Here is a 24,362-nt window from a genome sequence, read left to right as displayed (position 1 = left end):
AAGTGACACATTGCGAACATTTGTGTTTGGCAAACTGGCTGAGTGCTGCGATATATATCTTGGTTGAAAATTAAATTGTCTGTAAACCGTCTTCAGATATCGATTGTCGATATTCTGTTGGTTGTATGATAAACATGATTATTGCAGGAAGCAATTCTTGTGGTTGTGACACCTCTGTACGTACACAAACAGTATACAAACAACTAAATTGCACATAATAACATCGACTTTTACCTTTTGACCACGAAATTTATTCAGTTTCATAACATTGCAATCATAATCACAAAGTAAACTGATAATTGACAAAAATACAGTTATAGCACGAACAATAACATACTCACAACTGAACAGTATACTTGAATTCCACATGAACTACTGGTTGAGTTCAAGAGAGGTGTTCCCACAAATAGTCCAGTGGGTGACGTGGTGGCTTGCTTTGACTTCAACAAAACTGATTAGATTAGCTTGTGAAATGTTTCTGGCAAGAAATAACAGGTCTTCCGTTCTCTAAATTAAACACCAAAAACGGTAAGGGCACTGACCTATACAAATGAGAAACAAACAATCATCAGTTTATAATTTATATTATTTTGCGTTGTCTCACGCGCACTGACATGGTGGACCTGTGCTGACAAGTTCGGGGGAACGAACACGATCAGATTTTACCTGCATATTGAAGGTGAAACTCGAAGCTATTCCTTTCACAAATGATTATGGTTTTGGTTAAGGGGAGTGGTTTACGTTTGATTCCCCCCCCCCCCCCCCTCAACCTCTGAACACATTTAATATCTTTGTTGTTAAAATTACAAATGGCCTGATTGAAGTTTTAAGATTCATATTGCGAGTGTTGCCAGAAACTGTTTCTCGGGCGCCGAGATCAACAATATGAAGTCCGGGTTTACAGCGTCTGTGCTGGGTGACTTGCTGTTTGACGACTTTTTGACCACCCGAATCCAAGCAACAAATTGAGCATTAATTTAGTTCCCAAATATATTTTCTAAATTGTATTCCCTAAAAGACACAAGAAAGGCTGAGAAATTGGCCCCACTAACTCAACTAAACAAGATTCTGTGTAGATATTTTATTTTGGCGGAAATCAGATGGTTCAGACTACGTTGTCTACGGGATCAAGCGTAGCACAGAGTGTTACCTTAAGTGACATGATTACCGACATCTACTCGCCAGGTGGATACACTTTGCTGAACCGAAGGGGTGTTGAAATCATTACAAAAGTCACTTAAAAAACAAGGTAAGGAAAACTTCACCACCTGGGTGATCCTGTATCCGATATTGAACTGAATATTAAATATCGAGCTCCGTGAATGTTATGTAATGGTATGGGGATGTGTTTCTTTCAATTGGAAATTAACGTGATCGCTGTGCATGGTAATCAGAACGTATCTTGATATCAGCATGACATCAGATATGCCCCAGATTTGCAATCACTGGACCTGTCTTCAGGGATGATAATACTGGACCTCACGGACTGTTTTGGAATGCGAAAGTCAGAATGGGATCGAGACACTTCCTTGTCCAGATCTTAATCCAATTAACATATGTGGGACATTTTAAGCTGTCAATTTGGACAGACACCACCTGTCCAAATTTAGGTGAAGCTGCTGCTGATATGCAAAGGGGTGAGCTGGAATATCGCACCGTCAAGTGATTGATGACTCAAGTAAGCATTAATCATCATTGGTTATCTCACACGCACTATGCACAGGGGTAGTTTTCTTTGAATAATTAATAATGATACTACAGTTTGATACTTCTTGGAAATATGTTAGCTCCCATTGCCAGAATTCACCAGTCGGTAGGTACTGACATCTGGTAATCCTAAGATAGCTGGCACTGGTGTAGTTAAAATCAACTAATGGTGAGATACGTTAGAGAAATTGCACAATATCTGATAACTGCCTCTGAATGACTGTTATGTTGGCATTCCTGTGTCGTCACTTTCGCTTCTGATGACGTCATTTCAGTTTCTGTCGATGATCTCCAATGACGCCACCTCCGGATCATGACGCAATCTATGGCATCCAACTTCCTCTGAACTCTGTCTAGGAGTGATATTGTGGAAATGCGTATACAGAAATCCCCTCCCATTATAGCCTCCTTCATAACATTCTCTGAACTCGTTCCCCCTTGAATATATTCTACCACCGTTATGTTGTATGTAGCTATCACAACTGTCTTAATCACTGTTTCAGTCTACTGAGTGTGTGCAAAAATGCCCTAATCTCTTAACAGTTGATGTTAAGGTCCTTCTCGTGAGCCAGTCGTTCTCCTTGGACTGTTGCCCAGCCCATGAGCGGGATGCGTCTGTGTAAAGATGATGTTCGGGGGAAGGGAGCATCAGAGGAATCCCTGGCACAACATTCGGACGATCCATCACCAATTCAACTATTTGAAAGGAGTTGGACCAATCATCTCTAGATTCCTCCATTATTTGGTGGGACGTAGCTGATGTTTTGCCTTGTATGTTAGATCCTGCAGATACGTTCCCGCCTTACGCATGCACACAGGCATTTGTCAGAGGCAGACAATTTACCTAACAACGAGTTAGAGGATAACTGTCACTAGAGGGGACTTCTGTTGAAGATCTCAAGATTTTATGGTGTGACGACAACCAAAATACTGGATTTATCTTGTCAAGCGCTATTAACATACATGCTGTTTAAGTTACCATATTATTATTATCATTAAAGAAGTTTATTCTGCTGCATACATGACAAATGAGTTGAGGAAAATGAAGTCAGAAAAATAAGTTGACGTCAGCTTCTTGCGGTTAACACTGTATATAAAGCATCCAAATCCTTTAAACCAAAAGCAGACACGGTATTGGAAAACCTTCTCTCGAATTACATTCCCTCGTTACTGAAGGCTTTGAGGTGATCACCAATTACTATGACCTTGCACCATTTATTCTGTCAGAAAGAATAAACAAGGATCCTCATTGGACGTTGCCTGTTTGTCCAAGTTAAGTATGAGTGACTTGGTATTTATTATGCAGGTTGTAAATGTCGGTGATGGACAATTGTGTGTGTGCTACACAGCTGTGTCGCTATGTAGCGAGTGCTGGTCATCCTGGAAGCGCAGGTTGTTATCCGTGCATTCATCTCCTGGAACTGAGAAAACATCTGGTCGATGCCGACCTGGTGGATCTTCAAGAGGACCCTCTGACTTAGGCATTGATAAGTCGTATTTCTGGAACCAAAAAACACAACGCATGACGACTTCATCTGGAAAGGGATATTATGTTCATGCAGTAAGCTGAGGCGCTATATAGGCATTATAATGATGTGGTGAGCATGCACGATGATGTTATATAATGTGATTCACCTTCATCCCAGTAGTAGCGTATTCTGGACTTTACAAAAATGGTATCAATGGTTATAAGGTTACAACAGTTATTAGCATTTCAAACACATTTACACGATTACGTATCAATCTCATTGACTGACCCCTTTGTGGTTGACCCCAAATCTGAGGGGTTTGAGGATCTTCTCCGGCAAACAGGGGAAGAGACAGTCGAACAGCGGACAGATGAGACGAGGGTCAATACTCGAGGGTTCTCGGGGTCCTGCCATGGAACAACCATTACACGTAACATGGAGTTATCAACCTGAGATTCTTGAAACTGATATGCCAGCCAGGCTTCAAGTGAAACATGCTGCAAAACGTAAATGTCAATTTATTATGTCATCTATAGACGGGCCATGTGGTGGCCATGTGGTGAAAAGCGTGTGCTCGTCACGCCGAAGACCCGGGTTCGGTTCCCGACATTGAGACAATGTGTGAAGCCTATTTCTAGTGTCCCCCGCCGTGATATTGCTGAGGTATTTCTAAAAGCGGTGTAAAACTATAATCATTCACTCATCTATAGACTAAAGTACTTGGTTGGCATCGAAACACTTATGGGAAGACAATTCTGCGTACATCGAAGCGACGCTTTTTTCCAGTACTAATACCTTTATCAATAGTAAGAGGAACCAGCCAAAACTTGACTTCATGTCCCCCTCTACTGTGAATCCCTAAATCTACAAGCGGTGTCTTGACTCTCTTGCGCCGGTCCGTCGAACACATGCACACACATTTACAAGGACTTAATAGTTCCTGGCAATAGTTATTCATGATGATGGTCAATATGGCCTGCAACAACGTCGGTAAGAATTAAAGGTCCGGGTCAATGATGAATATGGCTATAATGACGACACTAATTCAAGGAGAGGACCCCTATGTCCTTCTACAATGACGACACTAATTGACGGAGATGGTCCATACGTCCTGGTACAATGGCGACGTTTATTCAAGGAGAGGATCCATATGTTCTGCGACAATGACGATACTACTTCAAGGAGAGGGTCCATACTTCCTGTTACAATGACGACACAAATTTAAGTAGAGGGTCCATATGTACTGCATAAATGACGACACAAATTCAAGGAGAGGCTCCATATGTCCTGCTTAAATGACGACACAAATTCAAGGAGAGGGTCCATATGTCCTGCTTAAATGACGGCACTAATTCAAGGAGACGGTCAATATGTCGTGCAACAATGGCGGCGCTAATTCAAAGAGAGGGTCCTTATGTCCTGTTACAATGACGACACTAACTCACGGAGAGTTTCAATATGGCATGCAGTAGTGGCTGCACCTGTTTATGGAAACAAAAACATGAAGATGAGGTCGTGCTTTACAAACCTGTTATAAGACTAACGATGAGTCCCACGATAACGAGGATGGCCATGGCTGTTGGGGTGTAATACAGATAGCTGAGCGTGTACATTCTGTAGAACGGGTCGCTGAGAATAGAGAAAGTCAAGTTGTAACATCAACCAGTATCACTGATAATATTGACACGAGGCTAACCTGACACTGACATAACCAGGGCCCGTCGTTGAAGTATAATTTGTCTATAACCATTGGTATCGGTTGCAATGGAACAATAATTTGTGTATAAACATTGGAATCCGTTGCTGTGGAAGTGTAGCTATAGCGTATAAACATTGGTATTCTTTGCTGTGGAAGTGTAACTATAGTGTATAAACATTCATATCCGTTGCTGTAGAAGTGTAACTATAGTGTATAAACATTCATATCCGTTGCTGTAGAAGTGTAACTATAGTGTATAAACATTCATATCCGTTGCTGTAGAAGGGTAACTATAGTGTATAAACATTGGCATCCGTTGCTGTGGAAGTGTAACTATAGTGTATAAACATTCATATCCGTTGCTGTAGAAGTGTAACTATAGTGTATAAACATTGGCATCCGTTGCTGTGGAAGTGTGACTAGAGTGTATAAACATTGATATCCTTTGCTGTGGAAGTGTAACTGTAGTGTATAAAGATAGGTATCCGTTTTTGTTGAAGTGTAACAATAGTGTGTAAACATGGCATTGGTATCCGTTGCTGTGGAAGTGTAGCTATAATGCATAAACATTGGTATCTGTTGCTGTGGAGAAGCATCTATAGTGTATAAACATTGGTATCCGTCCTTGCGGAAGTGTAACTATAGTGTATAAACATTTATATTCTGTGCTGTGGAAGTGTAACTTAATGTATACACATTCGTATCCGTTGCTGTGGAAGTGAATCCTCCGTGCATAAACATTGCTATCCGTTGCTGTGGAAGTGTAACTCTTGAGCATAAACAATGGTATTTGTTGCTGTGGAAGTGTAACTTGTGTATAAACATGGTATTTGTTGTTGCTTAGGAAGTGTAACTATAGTGTATAAACATGGTATTTGTTGGTGTTGACTTATTGTATACACATTCATATCAATTGCTGAGGAAGTGTAACTATAGTGTATAAACATTTATATTCGTTGCTGTTGAAGTGAATCTTAAGTGTATAAACATTGGTATTTGTTGCTGTTGAAGTGTAACAATAGTGTATAAACATTTATATTCGTTGCTGTTGAAGTGAATCTTCAGTGTATAAACATTGATAACCGTTGGTATGGAAGTGTAACTGTAGTGCATAAACATTGGTATTTGTTGCTGTGGAAGTGTAACTTGTGTATAAACATTGATAACCATTGCTGTTGAAGTGTACGTTTAGTGTATAATTAAGAATTGACCTTCACTTTGTGTGAGTTCATTGGAGTATGAACCTTCATAGAGTGAGGGCCAAACTGTATGAACGTCGGAGCTTTCTTCAGAAACATCTTACGCAACACATGTGTATCCCCATTAGATGAGAAAGGTCTGTAATGAACTACCTCAGTAAGTCAGTCACAATGACAGCGCGTCGTAATACATTTACATCAGGTACAAGACGTAAAAATGGCCGACACGATAAACGTGACGGGAGGATTTCCGAAGTTGTTCATGAACCTGTGGCGGTTACATGTGTTAGTCATCATTGATCAACTGACCAATTATTGAAAGGTGATTTAAGATGCGTCAAACAGACACCAAGGTAAATTCGTAGATTGCTGGAGACAATCACTATCAGACTAGACACAGATCGAGTCGATACTGACGATAGTTTGGATGTGCATTTTATTCGTTTGTTCATTAGGATGGGCCGTAGCAAGAAATTCGTGAACAATCATGCAGTCAAGCTCTCTTACGTTTCTCAATGTATACTAAAATTCTGAGACCAAGATTAAAGGTTCTTAATGATCAGAAATAATGTTTATGTATGTTTTCGTGCTAGGGAATTCCCAGGGATTTCTCCAGGAATGTGGAAGTAGTCCGTTAGTGTTTACGTCATTTCAAGAACACGGTCTCGTGAAAAACGTATGAACGTCAAATTGTGTCGTCCATACACTTATGAACGTCAATTTCGCGGTAATGTGACCGACCTCTCGTCCAATGGAAAAGCCGTATATCGTGTAAACTTCAAATTAAAAAATTATATATGTATATCCGTTGCTGTGGAAGTGTAACTGTAGTGTATAAACATTCCATTGGTATCTGTTGTTGTGTAAATGTACTTGTTGTTGAAGTCTATCTATATAAACAATGGTATTCGAAATTGTTTAAGTGGTCTTTAATGTTCTCGGAGAAGCAAATGATTGCTACCTTGATATTACCTTGATTCTGAGGATTGGGCAAGACTATGTGTCACGTTGCTGCTTGGCATGGTCGAAAGATCAGCCGCCGTCGTTGTAGTGTTTGTGACGTTCCAGTTGCAACCCTGAGTGAGGACAGGAGACTTAACGCTTGTGGTTGCCTTGGTAACGAAAGCTCCGATGCCCACCCAGAACATGAACAACGTTGAAACGCAGAAACCAACAATGGCACCCTGAAGATGAAGATTTCAAATATGTTAACATCAGTCGACAAATGTACGTAACATTATGTAACATAACAATACAGAAAACAAATAATGTATTTATTGACCTCTCAGATGCACATACATGTATGCAGGACTTACAATGTTGTTCGCCCACGGGAAGATCATGCCGAGAACGAAGACGCCGAAAATGGGGCCGTTGATGATGGCGTAGACACTGTAGGAGGCTTGTAACACCGTGCCCATCTTGGACACCATGAACGCCAGGACAATCATCACTGCTCCAGACAAAAGTACTACATCGAACATACAAATAAAACATGTCAACATCAACATTGGACTTGCACTATAGTATGTATACAACACATACAGTGTACATATCCGTATAAATAGCACACCGCACATCTATACATACGAGTGCACCTTAATTACTCGCACCTATAAATTACACATCGCATTCCTGTACTTGTATGTATAGTGAGTTGGTTGAGTTAATGCCTCTTTGAACTGTACTCCAGTTATATGTTTGTTTATTTGGGTACGGTAATCGGGGCGAAACGTCATTCGAACCAATACGTAAGAATACCACAACACACACTACCACTCACGCGTCTAAATGCCACATGTCTGTAGCAACACATATATACTCTCACGTACAAGTACCGCACTACACACCATATGCCAATATTAATTCGGGTCAGGGGCGGTCGGGTAGTCTAGTGGTTAAAGCATTCGCTCGTCATGCCGAAGACCCGGGTTCGATTCCCGACATGGGTACAATGTGTGAAGCCCATTTCTGGTGTCCCCCGCCGTGATATTGCTGGAATATTGCTAAAAGCGGCGTAAAACCATACTCACTCACTCACTAATTCGAGTCAAACGTGTGTTCTCAAAAGCGGACGGAATAGAATGGCTGGAAACGACACCGAGTGGTAGAGTAGATATATTAGTATGGCTAGAGAGGACACTGTCTGGCATTGAAGATACGCTGGAGAGAACATTGTGACATAAGTGGCAGTGGACAAAAGTTAATAAGGCTAGACAGAACACCGCCTTGTAGTGGAGGTACGCTAGAGAGAACACTGGGACATAAGTGGCAGTGGACAAAAGTTAATAAGGCTAGACTGGACACTGTCTGGTAGTGGATATAAATTGATATGGCTGTAGAGGACACCGTCTGCCAGTGGACATACGCTAAGTAGGTAGGTGTGAAGGAATGCTTATTCATTACGGTTGGGAGATGAGGTAGTCGTTGTATACTACCGACCTATGACCTTTGACATGATGGTGGCCTTCCGGTCTGTGAGGTGAGGAAGGAAGTAGGGTCTAACGATGTCTTGTGGGATGACAGCCGCCATTGCGTTCAGGTTACTGGACAGCGAGCTGGCGGAGAGAGGGCGAACATCACATTAGGAAACTGCAGCCCTGCTAGTTTCTTTACACAGTGTGCGCGGTTGGCCGATTCGTCTAACGGGCCGCAAGTCCTTGTGCAGAGTTGCATCCCTTGGGCGTGCTAAGATCCCCTTTTCGTACTGATTACGATCCATTGTTTCTGTACGTAAGCACCATACCTGTGTTTCTTGCAACCAGGAGTTACCAGATTAATCCCGAGTTCACTGGTATTGATTAAAGATAACTTTGAGCAGTAAATACAACGCACATATTGCAACCTTAGAAAAAACAAAATGGCTACCAGGAGATGGAGCTACACAACAGTATTGCTTAAACACACTTCTATGACAGGCTAACAAGCGTTTCGTTGTTTGACAAAGCTGCCATGGTACCCTTCTATTTCATACACATAAAACGACCTGATTGATATTCAATATAACGCGTAGAACACCAGAGATGCAAAATCATCATCATTATTGGTATAAACTAGGATATAAATATCATCAATGTGTTATGAGAATACATATACACTGTCAATACCTAGTTGATTACATTAATTAAAACGTTGGTTCACCTGAGTCGTCAAGGGTTTAGAATTTGAACGCAAACACTGTTCAAATTGTCATTTAAATGAACCAACAGTCTCACCCTTGTTGTCATATTCCAGGAGCTATAGTAACGGGTAAGATACTTGGAGAATGTAAACAGAAACTCCGGACATAGCTCTGGGCTTCCATTTTGTCAGCATTGATTTTAACTCCAGCTTGCCTTTATGTCTGGTTATGAACCGGGGCAGCGCTGTGTTCAGCTGCTGTAATATGCGCAGCTACAACGGCGGACGTGTTACCTGAGACTGCCACTGAACAGGCTGGACACGAAGATGCCAGGAACTCCAGGTGTACCCGCCAGTATGTCCATCACGTACAGCGGCACCAGCTGTAACATGTGTAACAACAACGCAAAACCTGTAACACGTGTAACAACACAACACGTGAAACACGTGTAACAATACAACACCTGTAACACGCGTAACAACACGTGTAATGACAACACAACACCTGTAACACGTGTAATGACAACACAACACCTGTAACACGTGTAACAACACAACACGTGAAACACGTGTAACAATACAACACCTGTAACACGTGTAATGACAACACAACACCTGTAATACGTATAACAATACAACACCTGTAACATGTGTAACAGCACAGCACCTTTAACCTGTGTAACGACAACATAATACGTGTAACACGTGTAACAACAACTGCAACACGTGTAACGACAGCATAACACGTGTAACAATACAACACCTGTAACACGTGTAACAATACAACACCTGTAACACGTGTAACGACAGCATAACACGTGTAACAATACAACACCTGTAACACGTGTAACAATACAACACCTGTAACACGTGTAACGACAGCATAACACGTGTAACAATACAACACCTGTAACACGTGTAACAATACAACACCTGTAACACGCGTAACAACACGTGTAATGACAACACAACACCTGTAACACGTGTAATGACAACACAACACCTGTAATACGTATAACAATACAACACCTGTAACATGTGTAACAGCACAGCACCTTTAACCTGTGTAACGACAACATAACACATGTAACACGTGTAACAACAACTGCAACACGTGTAACGACAGCATAACACGTGTAACAATACAACACCTGTAACACGTGTAACAATACAACACCTGTAACACGTGTAACGACAGCATAACACGTGTAACAATACAACACCTGTAACACGTGTAACAATACAACACCTGTAACACGTGTAACGACAGCATAACACGTGTAACAATACAACACCTATAACACGTGTAACAATACAACACCTGTAACACGTGTAACGACAGCATAACACGTGTAACAATACAACACCTGTAACACGTGTAACAACACAACAACTGCAACACCTGTAACAATACAACACCTGTAACACGTGTAACAACACAACAACTGCAACACCTGTAACAATACAACACCTGTAACACGTGTAACGACAGCATAACACGTGTAACACTACAACACCTGTAACACGTGTAACAATACAACACCTGTAACACGTGTAACGACAGCATAACACGTGTAACAATACAACACCTGTAACACGTGTAACAACACAACAACTGCAACACCTGTAACAATACAACACCTGTAACACGTGTAACGACAGCATAACACGTGTAACAATACAACACCTGTAACACGTGTAACAATACAACACCTGTAACACGTGTAACGACAGCATAACACGTGTAACAATACAACACCTGTAACACATGTAACAATACAACACCTGTAAGATGTGTCACAACAACACAACAACTGCAACACGTGTAACAATACAACACCTGTAACACGTGTAACAATACAACACATGTAACACGTGTAACGACAACACAATATCTGTAACACGTGTAACATCAAGACAACATCTGTTACACGTGTAACAACACCCCAACACTTGTAACACGTTTAGCAACAGCAAAGAATCTGTAACACGTGCAACCACACCACAGCACTTGTGACACGTTTAACAACAGCACAGAACCTGTAACACGTGCCACAACAGCACAGGACATGTAACACGTATACGACAGCACATTACCGGTAACACGCGTAACAACATCACAGAACATGTAACACATATAACACATGTAACAACAATGTAACACCTGTAGTTTTGCAGCACTTCAGCACATATAACAGTACAACAAACAGTACAACATTATGTAAACTACACAACAAGCCCACGGGAATTGGTTGACAATGTAAACAGACCCACGGACAACGACAGAAACCAAAGGGTAAAAGACCCGAAGAAAGGTGTTTTAAATAGATTTAAAGCCAAGTAAAAACCTGAAAAAACATTTATCAGCACTTTTGAGTTTTTACACACACATTCCAAGAAACGGACGTAAAATACCTCTTCCTGCGTACATGTAGCCTCGAAATGAATTCTGAAAGTCATTGTGTTTATCACCGCCTCAAAGTCGCATGCTCAATCAAACAGCAATAAAATAGATTCCGCAAATTTCCTTAAGTTAGAATTTTAAAGTATGTTACGTAGATTGTGTTCAAACTTAAAATATATCTCCAATAAGGGACAGTCCACATATTACATTCGTCACCACTCGCATGTTTCCGTAACCGACTCGAGCATAGACGAAACAGTTCAATTTCACATTATCACTCGACCTGACTTTCCAAAACGACAATCCGTGCAATATCCCAATGTTTAATATACTAAGGGTTGAACTGTTTGAATATGCATTAACTAGAAGTTGACAGATGACAAAGTAGAGATTATTTATGGATAACAACATGGTATTGGTTTAAATCGTATATACTTGTTTGTCTGTCTGTCTGTATACAGTCGTATGTGTTTTAATCTGTTTATAGAGGTAAAAAAAACCTATCTGTCTGTTTGTCTGCCAAAATTAAAGCTTTAAACTCAGGTTACGTTAAAACTGATATTTAATCCGTTTCTTTGAAATCAAAGTGGTCCACTTCTAGTCAATGAATTTAAGGTATTGTTCTTATCTTAACCATGATTTCTTTTTACTAGAAAATAGATACACATTCACACAATACAGTTCCAACTGTCTGTCAAAGAGATAAACCTGTTTGACAACAGACCAATCTCATTAAAGATAGATGTTAGTTCTCGCTGTGGCTAAACAAAGATTTGAGGACATCACATTATGGGTCAGGTCAGATCGGTGTTGCACAGAACGTGGCCCGTTATTGGATGTCCTCAGATCGTTGTTAAGCGTCAGCGATAACTTAGATCTGATTTTAATGTCATTGAACACAGACAGTCAGAGAGGCCAATATTACAATGACATTTTGTTGTAGAAACAATTATATTGGTCGTGCAGCACCACTTGTATATTGGATCTGAACAGACGTACACATTTGAGTTTTATTAATATTCAATGTATCATCTTTCTTACCAACAGTGCAAGTCTGAGAAGATTGTGGCCATTTTTGGTGTTCAATAACTGTACAATGTTCTTTGTGTTGGATACGTATAGTAATAGTATAGTTGATTCTAACATCTTCATTTACTGGACATATTAATGGTATTCATCATCTTGGTACTATTTGCATTGTGGACACATCGATGTCAAAACATCTCTATCTTTGGAATGACTATATCACTGCATATTGAGGGAAAGTACACCATATCTATTTTAAGGGTATGTACATGCATATCACTCCTGAATTCCGTTAAACATCTGAGTAAACAGATCGAGTAGTTGATAAATATATTTGTGTGTTATATCTATCATAAACATGGAATAAACATGTCGCCATTTCGAACATTTGATGTCAGCTCACCAGCCGTGGCAATACATTTCTTTACACCGTTGTTGAAACATTTCTAAGGGCACACTTTTATTTCCAACATCCTTGGATATCCACACATATGCAGATCCATGCGACAAAATGAATTTCCCTAAAAGCTGAGGATCAGTTTATATCCCTAAGGTAATCATGAACTTGCCTTATTTGCTGACAGGTAGCCGACGCCAAGAACACTTTTACAAAATGTTGTAGGGATCTTTTCATTACTGTGGCGATATCTGGTTCCCCAAAGTTCCGAGCCGTACATCAATATTGGCTGTATTTAACCATCAATTATCCTGAACAGCGATTCAACAGGTATATTTCTAAATGTACTAATAAACTGCTCAGCTGAATACATTGCTGTATCTGCTGTATATTACAACTTCATCCGCTAATAGTAACATCGGTAGTGTCTGTACAACTTCGTCTACACAAATACAACTACAATCAGGGTTCACGATATCATTCACAAGTGCATCAATGTACAAGATAAAGAGGAGTGGTGATAGTATACATCCCTGTCTTACACCTGCACTTGTTTTGAATACATCAGTCATAGTATTTTTGCGACAACTCACAGTTGTTTTTACGTTTCCATACATACTTCTTAGTAGTGTACTTATCTTACCATGTATTCTTTTACCAAGCAACGTAAAAAGAAGGTTATTTTTGCAAATCGAAAGCGCCGTAAAAACAGCAGGAGACGTCCCTATAGGTATATATTATGTTACCTCACCTGGTCGGTCCTGGAGATAAGGTTGTTGAAGCCGATGGGGTGGCAGTCGGAGTAGAAGGCGAACATCACGACTCCGACCATGCAGCAAATGCTGATGAGGAGGAAGAGTCCCGGTATGTTCACCAGCATCGCTCTGGTTGATGATACAGAGGCTGGAGATGTGTTACAGGATCGGGTATATGGCGAAAAATATCGCTTGATTTACATTGAGTCGATGTTTTGCGCTGCTGGACTTAAGTCCCAGAGTTTCATTATAAGCTCAGTAGCGTTTAACATTTATGCTGCGTCAACTACAACAGAGAGGTTGTGGCCTAGACATTAACACTCTTCCCTCCCTCCCCGAGTTGCAAAACGAACGCATTTCCTAATTATATAAACGTTAACCTTACCTAGAAGCAGCAAAATACCTGTACTTAGCAGATCTAATTTATTATGAACATACGGTAAACATAACGCTCCCACGTTACTGGATGTCCTGTCTGGTCCATCATTTGATTGTCTGGTTTGTTTACGGTCCATCGTCGCCTAGCCGTGGTAATGTTTTGTCGCCTCAGGCAATACATACTAACTTTGTGATGCAAATTGTGGGAGTGGCGGGTGCTACAGGTAGGGCAGACTTACACTTTCCGCGAACACCTGGTGCTATCCTAAATATTTTCACTGATCCATTCATATAATGTTCCTTGCTATTTTACCTTACGCACAATGGACTCGGCATATAATCGAGACTGGTTATTCTCTGACGTTGAAGTTTTATATTTACTGTATCATGGATATGGCGAAGATGAACATGATGGTCCATGCCACCCGAAGTATGGCCGGCTACAGTAAGCCGACGCACCGTCAGTATACATTTTTTGCGTGACGTCATTAAACTAATACCAGTCATTCACTCTAGTAATCTGTATTTTCGTGCTGCAGTGTTGAACGTCACATTGGTATACTCACAACTGCGCCTTCTTGACGCTCGGGCAGGAAACAGCTCTCTGAACCTGGGCTTGGTTGGCTCCATACAGCGACATCCACAAGAAACCGCCGCCTACCACCAAGGCCCACCAGGAATGACGCGTGGAAGGGTCAGGGTCGAAGCTATCCAACAAGGATCTTATTGTTGAAGTCGTGTTGGAAATATAAATACATTCTGTTTGGCCCTAACTTGTGATTATTGATAGAAAGACAATGATCAGTGGCATATATACAAAACTAACAATATCTGACTAATTTGACCGATGGCCTTAGTCATCGAATCATCTATGAACAATCATATGTACACGTAATAATGTACAAAGTAAAAGACAAATACGCATTGATATTTTTTCCATATTAGCGCAATGTGTCGTGGGTCCAATTACATTTAAAAAATGATCCAGCTTGTTTTCTTTTATTCCATTATCTCTTAACATAAAGTTACGTAGTGCGTGCGTGCGTTTGTCTGTGTGTGTTTGTTGTTAAAAGCTGTACAATATCCCGGTTAAACGATGGCTATTGTTATATGGGGTTTCAGTGCTGCTCGAGATAAGTAATATATGGGGCCTTAACTTGGCCGTATTGTCTTCTTATAAATTGTCCTTTTCTTCACATTGTTCTCTGTCCTTTTCACACGATAATCAGAAATAAAAGATACATGAAATTTTATCTATGAGAGTTCTTTATTACGGTAGTATAGAATTATTAATGCATGTGTTTGTCGTGAGTCACGTTTTGCGTAATCAGCGAGAACGGGCGTCTCTATGGCCACACCTGTATTTCATTGAGGTATTTTCTTAATAATCTCTGTGTTATCCAGTCGATGCGGGTGTGGAAGTTAGAGTTGCATTACTTCATCATGTAAACGAATTATCAAACCTATACACTAAAAGATTTATGTTCATCAGCGGAAGTCGTTGCTCATTCTATGAGATTATACAACGAAACGTACCCAATGGGGCAGTTGCTTAATAAAAGTCATCACCACATATATATGAATAGCTAAGGTTTTGCTTCGAATGAAATCAGTTATATCCGGAATTTGGTTTCATTTTTTTTAAGCTGTTGCCGTTACAGAACGGCTCCCACATGTGTGAACTGTTTACGTTATTTGCACACGTGCACACTTGAACGAAACTAAACATTCACTGCTTATTTTCAATCTACAAAGCGACATGGCGTTTCAATGTCACGTATCCATGCACCCTGCCGGGGTGATTATTAATAAAACAAATTGCCACCTGTGTTTCTAAATATACTCGACCTACTCGTCAAACACTACTCTGGACCGTTCGTGCGCTATCGACCACGCGTTCCCGAATCCTCCCACGACGCTGGAACCCCGTATGAGCACAGCGATCAGCCCCAGAAACATGACCCCGGCCTGGAAGGTGTCCGTCCACAACACAGCCTTCATTCCGCCCTGGTGTACAAAACAAAGCTACATTGCCTGGCAGGAAAAATATTATGTTTTGAATCTCAAAATCAACTAATTAAGGGAAGCGATCTCTATTTATCCCGTTAGCAGTTTATTATTACATTTTGTGAACTTACCGAGAATCTGCACAATACAATACACGTACTGCTCATGCATGCACGCACACACGCACACACGCTACGCGCACCACGTACCACACACGCAAGAAACAAAATGGTTTAATCAATGTATGGAACATGTGTTTAAAGTAATCCACGACACAATGGATGTATATACACAACACAATGCATGCAAATACAATTTGAAGAAACACACACCAGGGCCGTATACATTGTAGACACCAAGCCCACGGCAGCCACAGAGCCCCACAGGTCCAACCCAGTCACTGTAACATTGCATGAGTCACTGATCAAATACTATACATAGAAGTCAGAAGATCTTAAACTGCCTGTTACGTCAAGAAGGTTTGCATTCACGCTTCCACCTCACCCTACCGGGTACCCAGCCGATGCACGATGAACACAGCAGGCGCTGTCCAGTGACGAGAAGAGGCAACCATCCTGAACAAGTTCACCTACACTCGCCATCACTGCTCCATTTTGCCGGACGTTTGACCCTCATGCCCCAATTTTCGGCTTCGTTGCCATGATTTCCTGTGCTTAAACAATGGGTTTATTGACCGAAACACTGCTGCTTTGTACAGTGAAGGGTACACCTACCCTACCTATCATCACGTACTACGTACTATAAGTCACGAAAACGTACAAGTCAAGAAAACGTGCTACAAGTAAAGAAAACGTACTACAAGTCACGAAAACGTACTACAAGCCAAGAAAACTGTACACTGTACAAGTAGGAACCTTCCGATCTGCCACCGAAGTAAAAGCAATTTGGGAACAATTGTTGGTTTATCCAGGTTACGTGATGTTAGCATTGTAGCAGAAAGCAGGATAAGTGATGATGGCATTGCACCAGAAAGCTGGGTAAGTGATGTAAGCATTGTACCAGGAAGCTGGTTATGTGATGTTAGCACTGTAGCAGGAAGCAGGGTAAGTGATGTTAGCATTGTAGCAGGAAGCAGGGTAAGTGATGTTAGCATTGTAGCAGGAAGCAGGGTAAGTGATGTTAGCATTGTAGCAGGAAGCAGGGTAAGTGATGTTAGCATTGTAGCAGGAAGCAGTGTGAGTGATGTTGGCATTGTACCAGAAAGCACGGTAAGTGACGTTGGCATTGTAGCCGGAAGCAGGGTCAGTGATGTTAGCATTGTAGCAGGAAGCAGTGTGAGTGATGTTAGCATTGTAGCAGAAAGCAGGGTAAGTGATGTTAGCATTGTACCAGAAAGCAGGGTGAGTGATGATAGCATTGTAGCAGAAAGCAGGGTGAGTGATGATAGCATTGTACCAGGAAGCAGGGTAAGTGATGTTAGCATTGTACCAGAAAGCAGGGTGAGTGATGTTAGCATTGTACCAGGAAGCAGGGTAAGTGATGTTAGCATTGTACCAGGAAGCAGGGTAAGTGATGTTAGCATTGTACCAGAAAGTAGGGTGAGTGATGTTAGCACTGTACCAGGAAGCAGGATAAGTGATGTTAGCATTATAGCAGGAAGCAGGGTCAGTGATGTTAGCATTGTAGCAGGAAGCAGGGTAAGTGATGTTAGCATTGTAGCAGAAAGCAGGGTAATTGATGTTAGCATTGTAGCAGAAAGCAGGGTAAGTGATGATAGCATTGTACCAGAAAGCAGGGTGAGTGATGATAGCATTGTACCAGGAAGCAGGGTGAGTGATGTAAGACACGGACAAGGGTGCATTGCGTTTGTTGGTTGGTTTGAAATAGGCTTACGCCGCACTGGGCATTATTCCTGCTTTATTACGACTGTCTGAACATGATCCAATCTGGGCCAGACTGTCCAGTGATTGACATCATGAGCATCGATAATCATGTCAATATGAAACTATGCATTGAAAACGCAGGTTGAAGCAGTGAATACGGTAAAGGACTTTGATCCCGATAACGAGGACTTGGAGTTGCCTCACCTGCATTCAGGGCCAGGGAGGGTGCGTACAGGACGAAGGACATGTAGATCATCTGCAACAAAAGCAATACCTGCTGTCACTGGATCAAATCACATGCAGAATTTTTCTGAATGCGATATACACTTTAACATATGCGCGGGCGGTCGCCTTGGGTTTGCTTAGATGAAAAGAGAAAGGTTAGCCACTGAAAATCCAAGATGGTTGCCATTTATCAAAATAACTGCCGAGTTTTCTTTAAAAAATCCATTTCAACTTAAAAGATGTACATGTTGTTCCACACACTGTTCCCAGTGTACATATGCGTGCTTGCTATCATGCCGAGTGTAATGTCACTGTGCCATGCTCCAAAATATTCCAGAGAACAACCAACAAAAATAGTCTTTCCTTTGTAAGTCAGTATAGTTCTGCTATTGGTAGATCAGTATAGTTCTGCTATTTGTAGATCAGTATAGTTCTGCTATTTGTAGATCAGTATAGTTCTGCTATTGGTAGATCAGTATAGTTCTGCTATTTGTAGATCAGTATAGTTCTGCTATTTGTAGATCAGTATAGTTCTGCTATTGGTAGATCAGTATAGTTCTGCTATTTGTAGATCAGTATAGTTCTGCTATTTGTAGATCAGTATAGTTCTGCTATTTGTAGATCAGTATAGTTCTGCTATTTGTAGATCAGTATAGTTCTGCTATTGGTAGATCAGTATAGTTCTGCTATTTGTAGATCAGTATAGTTCTGCTATTTGTAGATCAGTATAGTTCTGCTATTTGTAGATCAGTATAGTTCTGCTCTTTGTAGATCAGTATAGTTCTGCTATTTGTAGATCGGTATAGCTCTGCTCTTTGTAGATCAGTATAGTTCTGCTCTTTGTAGATCAGTATAGTTCTGCTATTGGTAGATCAGTATAGTTCTGATATTTTTAGATCGGAATAGTTCAATCTGCTTTTTGTAGATCCGTATAGTTCTGGTATTTGTAGAACGGTATGGTTCTGCTATTTGTAGATCGGTATAGTTCTGCTATTTGTAGATCAGTATAGTTTAGCTATTTGAAGGTACGTAGAGCCCTGCTATTCCATAGTAGCCATCCTGGCAACCATCTTGGATTTGCAAGTGACAGTATTTTCAAAGTTTCATGCATGTATCATCGTTTGAACAATTCCCCACCGTCATCAAAGAGACAAAGTTGACAAACACACACACACACACAGACACACACGGACACACACACGTGGACACATACACAGACACAGACACACACACACACACACACACACACACACACACACACACACACACACACACACACACACACACACACACACACACACACACACACACACACACACACACACACGTGGACACATACACAGATACACACACACACGTGGACACATACACAGATACACACACACACGTAGACACATACACAGATACACACACACACGTGGACACATACACAGACACACACACACACGTGGACACATACACAGATACACACACACACGTGGACACATACACAGATACACACACACACGTGGACACATACACAGATACACACACACACGTGGACACATACACAGATACACACACACACACGTGGACACATACACAGATACACACACACACGTGAACACATACACAGATACACACACACACGTGGACACATACACAGATACACACACACGTGGACACATACACAGATACACACACACACGTGGACGCATACACAGATACACACACACACGTGGACACATACACAGACACACACACACACACGTGGACACATACACAGACACACGCACATTACCGTTTGTAGGATAAAGGTGAGGGAACCTGCCAGTCTCATTGCCCGTCCGAACCGCATCTCCAGGTACTGCAACACGACACAGCACACTACATGACACACCATGGAGGTAAATCAGATACCATGGTACAGGAATTATTTTGGTTTTATTCAAAATATAAATCTGGGAGTAAACGCGGGACTCGTCGTCATAATTATGTCATCTGACACATGCATGTAAATTGTAACATAGTCCCAGTGGCATTATTGCTCCGTGGGAAAACATTGTTACGTCAATACACCTTCCTTTTCCATCAAATGCAGCTAAGTGCACTTGACTGAAGCGCCATATACACAGTCGACCTTATTTAGTCGTTACAGAGCCCCGTCCCGCTTTTAACGAATGAAGCGCACTTGAAATCTGATAAACGTATCAAACGAGGTGATCATTAATAATGACGTTTTGAATATCGATCGTTTTTTTGTATGACGTGTTGACATCGATCGGTTTTCCATATGACGTGTTGACACAGATCGGTCTACCATATGACGTGCTGACATCGATCGGTCTACCATATGACGTGTTGACACAGATCGGTCTACCATATGACGTGTTGACACAGATCGGTTTTCCATATGACGTGCTGACACAGATCGGTCTACCATATGACGTGTTGACACAGATCGGTCTACCATATGACGTGTTGACACAGATCGGTCTACCATATGACGTGCTGACATCGATCGGTCTACCATATGACGTGCTGACATCGATCGGTCTACCATATGACGTGCTGACATCGATCGGTCTACCATATGACGTGTTGACACAGATCGGTTTTCCATATGACGTGTTGACACAGATCGGTCTACCATATGACGTGTTGACATCGATCGGTCTACCATATGACGTGCTGACATCGATCGGTCTACCATATGACGTGCTGACACAGATCGGTCTACCATATGACGTGCTGACACAGATCGGTCTACCATATGACGTGTTGACACAGATCGGTCTACCATATGACGTGTTGACATCGATCGGTCTACCATATGACGTGCTGACATCGATCGGTCTACCATATGACGTGCTGACACAGATCGGTCTACCATATGACGTGCTGACATCGATCGGCTTTCCATAAGAAATATTGACATCGATCGATGTTCCGTATAGACGCCTGGTGATATACAACAAAGGCAGCAGAACCTTCTTAAAAGTGTTAAGAAGTATCTGTTAAAAGCCGTGTCCATTTTACGATTCCGATTGATCATAGTCGTGTTTAGGAATCACTAGTGGTGATACCAGGTGTCCAGGAAATGATGAACAATCTCAACTCCGATTATGTTGTAGAAAAACATCAAAGAATTCATTTCATTTCAAATGACCCACCCTGCTCTTGTGGCGCTACTGATGAAAATACCATTCATTACATGATACGTTGTCAGTCGACCTCGAGGTGTGTATATGTGTGTGTGTGTGTGTGTGTGTGTGTGTGTGTGTGTGTGTGTGTGTGTGTGTGTGTGTGTGTGTGTGTGTGTGTGTGTGTGTATATATAATAAAAAAATAAAGTCCACGTTAGTCCATCATCTTCTTTATATCCATATATATATTTTATATATATATATATATATATATATATATATATATATATATATATGCGTTATTATCTGTTGATGTAGTTATATATACATAACAACTGTTCAATAGGGTTGCTTTTTATGCAACTGCGCACAACATCATGACAGGCCCCTAAAACAATTATCAATATTGATAAACAAGTCAAGATGTATCGGCAGACATGCACCAACCCAACCGTCGGTCAGACCCTGAAGGAAAGACATCCACGGTCAATGACCAAATGCATATCTACATTTTTTCAGTTTCTGAAAATATCGAGATTGTCTGAGCTCCATTCCTTTATTAAAAGATCGAGTAGGGACTAGGAAATAGCAAATGTGTATCTATACACCGTATAGCACATTTCATGTGAAGATTATCAGATTTCCACAGTAAGTATGTACGTGTTTAGATTAGTGACGTTCAAGTGGTGGAGTTATCAGGCTGCGTCAGGGAGACAGGAGCCCCGCTGGCTCACTGATAAACCCTTGATTAACGTCTTTCCGCCGCCACAGGAACATCATTCACAGAGAACTTCAACTTTCCCACGAGACACTTGCCACGATCTACGGCCACCGCCTCGTAACAACGATCCACGGCCTCCGTCACCTGATACCTCACGGGATTACGGACCGACACCGACACCGACACCGACACCGACATCGACACCGACTCCGACACCGACACCGACGCGATGTCAACCCCACACACGGGCCCCTTCTGCTTGGAACCATGGCGACGGTGGCAATGTACCCTCATCAGATGACAAGTAAACAATGATGCAGGGCATTAATTTCTACCGTTAAATGATGCCATATGCGGGGAAACGCCATGTCGTAACCATAGCAATGGGAGGAGAATGTGCGTTCTATATAGTTTGATACGGTTGTGTACTGCTCCGTTAAAATCTAGGTTTGTGGTGTGCTTATTTCCGGTTTAGATTTGTAGTATTTTTAGAAGCATGTTTAGAAACTATTTTCAATCAAACATCATCAATATACCATGCAACCGTATTTTGTTAAGGGAAATAGTACACCAATGTTGTGAATGACTTGCACAATACATATACCTGTTGATTATCTATGAATCCGGCGAAAACGAAGTTAATACGAAACAAACCATGTTTGAAATACCGTATGAAACGGTATGATCCTAACATTACACACTAGAACTACTTGATGAGCTGTGCAAGCGTCATACAATGACTACATACATGTATATGAAGACATCTAATGACAAACCTCTCATAGCAAACCATTGTTTGACTGTGGCCCGTTTCTGGTCTTTGTCGACGGATCCTGCTTGTGATCTGGTGGTTAGATTTGTGACCTACACGGGTGTTATTAGTCATGCTCTTGAAGATCGTTACATATGATTTCGCCACTAACCTGCTTGTTTATTACAACTGGGGCGTCGTTAAAGCGTACGCTCGTCACGCGGAAGACCCGGGTTCGATTCCCCATATGGGTACAATGTGGAAGCCCATTTCTGGAATATTGATTAAAGTGGCGAAAATCATACTCACCCACAGCTGGGGAATTGGAATATTTCTGACTGCAGCGAAGAAGAAGCTATAACATTGCCTGTGTACATATGTTACACCGTGACAGTACACCGTGACCGTACACCGTGACCGTACACCGTGACCGCACACCGTGACCGCACACCGTGACCGTACACCGTGTCCGTACACCGTGACCGTACACCGTGACCGTACACCGTGACCGTACACCGTGACTGTACACCGTGACCGCACACCGTGACAGCACACCGTGACCGTACACCGTGTCCGCACACCGTGACCGTACACCGTGACCGTACACCGTGACCGTACACCGTGACCGCACACCGTGACAGTACATCGTGTCCGTACACCGTGACCGCACACCGTGACAGTACATCGTGTCCGTACACCGTGACCGCACACCGTGACCGTACATCGTGTCCGTACCATGCTGCCCTTTATTTTCAAACGAAAAGAAATCAATATGCAGTACAAACCTCAAAAATACTGGTAAGCCCAAGTTTGTAGAAAAAAGGTATGAAAATCCACGTTGCCCCGGCAACTGACACAAGATAACCCAAACATATCCACCAGAACATTGTGTTGTAGTTGTACACTTCGGCTGGCGTTCCTAGCAACGTCAATGCCGAGAGAAACGTCACCAGCAAGGACATAGCCACAGGTATCACATGCATTTTGCGTCCACCGAAAAGAAACTCCCTGGTGGAGACGTTGTTGCGGTCTCTGATGGCCACGTAGACTCCAATTGCGGCAGATAAAATCAGTGTCACCGCAAATACCACGTAGTCAACGACACTGAACGTTTTGATGTAGCCGGTGACGATGCTGTAGTCAGCTGCCATGTTGTATTCCACGTACAATGTCCGGGGATCCTGCAGCTTTCAAGGGCACGAAATTAAAAGCCTCAAGCTCAGTGCTGCCTGGTAGAGGAAATGGTTAGCAATAGAGACAGGGGCTATATACCCACGACTCATGTTTCACACGTCGTACAGATGTATTAAGCTGGTGGCTTATCAACAGATGATAGCAAGGCTGGATAAAGAGTGGGAGCAAGAGAAAGAGCAAGCTCTGCAACTCTCATCAGCAGCCATTAAGATAAGCGGCAAGTTTATGGCAGTTGTGAGACGTGGGTCTGATGGGGTCACAGGGGTCAAGAAAAATGAACTTCTGAACAGATGGGCCTTGACAAATTGTTCCTCACAGTTCTTCAAACCGCTTGGATACAGG

The 24,362-nt window shown here is 41.8% G+C and overlaps 1 protein-coding gene across 2 annotated transcripts; it reads right to left on the bottom strand.

Moving 5' to 3' along the window:
- Positions 1-258: 258 nt before the first annotated feature.
- Positions 259-24,050, bottom strand: LOC124121091 (sodium-dependent multivitamin transporter-like). Of its 2 annotated transcripts, XM_046484046.2 has the most exons (14): positions 23,612-24,050; positions 20,011-20,076; positions 18,210-18,261; positions 16,494-16,561; positions 16,007-16,161; positions 14,721-14,861; positions 13,773-13,905; positions 9,489-9,577; positions 8,517-8,632; positions 7,391-7,545; positions 7,047-7,258; positions 4,705-4,805; positions 3,465-3,583; positions 259-3,207 (listed from the first exon to the last, which is right to left on the bottom strand). In XM_046484046.2, the coding sequence occupies exons 1-14, from the start codon at positions 23,975-23,977 to the stop codon at positions 3,049-3,051; spliced, it is 1,932 nt and encodes a 643-aa protein (XP_046340002.1). In that variant the 5' UTR covers positions 23,978-24,050; the 3' UTR covers positions 259-3,048. The 2 variants fall into 2 exon arrangements, with proteins under 2 accessions (XP_046340002.1, XP_046340003.1); XM_046484047.2 differs by lacking the exons at positions 259-3,207; positions 3,465-3,583 and having other exon boundaries at positions 4,704-4,805; positions 7,036-7,258.
- Positions 24,051-24,362: the final 312 nt, after the last annotated feature.

This window comes from Haliotis rufescens, unplaced genomic scaffold, assembly GCF_023055435.1.
Source record: "Haliotis rufescens isolate VD_foot unplaced genomic scaffold, xgHalRufe1.0.p SCAF_11, whole genome shotgun sequence".
NCBI lineage: Eukaryota > Metazoa > Mollusca > Gastropoda > Lepetellida > Haliotidae > Haliotis > Haliotis rufescens.
The sequence above is the reverse complement of the archived record's forward strand: the minus strand, read 5'-3'. Positions and strand labels throughout refer to the sequence as shown.

Excerpts from the sequence above, each read along its gene's own strand:
- LOC124121091 (XM_046484046.2), bottom strand. The coding sequence starts at position 23,977 with ATGGCAGCTGACTACAGCATCGTCACCGGCTACATCAAAACGTTCAGT. Across the intron at positions 8,633-9,488 it reads CTGTTCAGTGGCAGTCTCAG|CTCGCTGTCCAGTAACCTGA; the intron begins GTAACACGTCCG and ends TCTCTCCGCCAG. Across the intron at positions 7,546-8,516 it reads CATCATGTCAAAGGTCATAG|TACTTTTGTCTGGAGCAGTG; the intron begins GTCGGTAGTATA and ends TGTTCGATGTAG.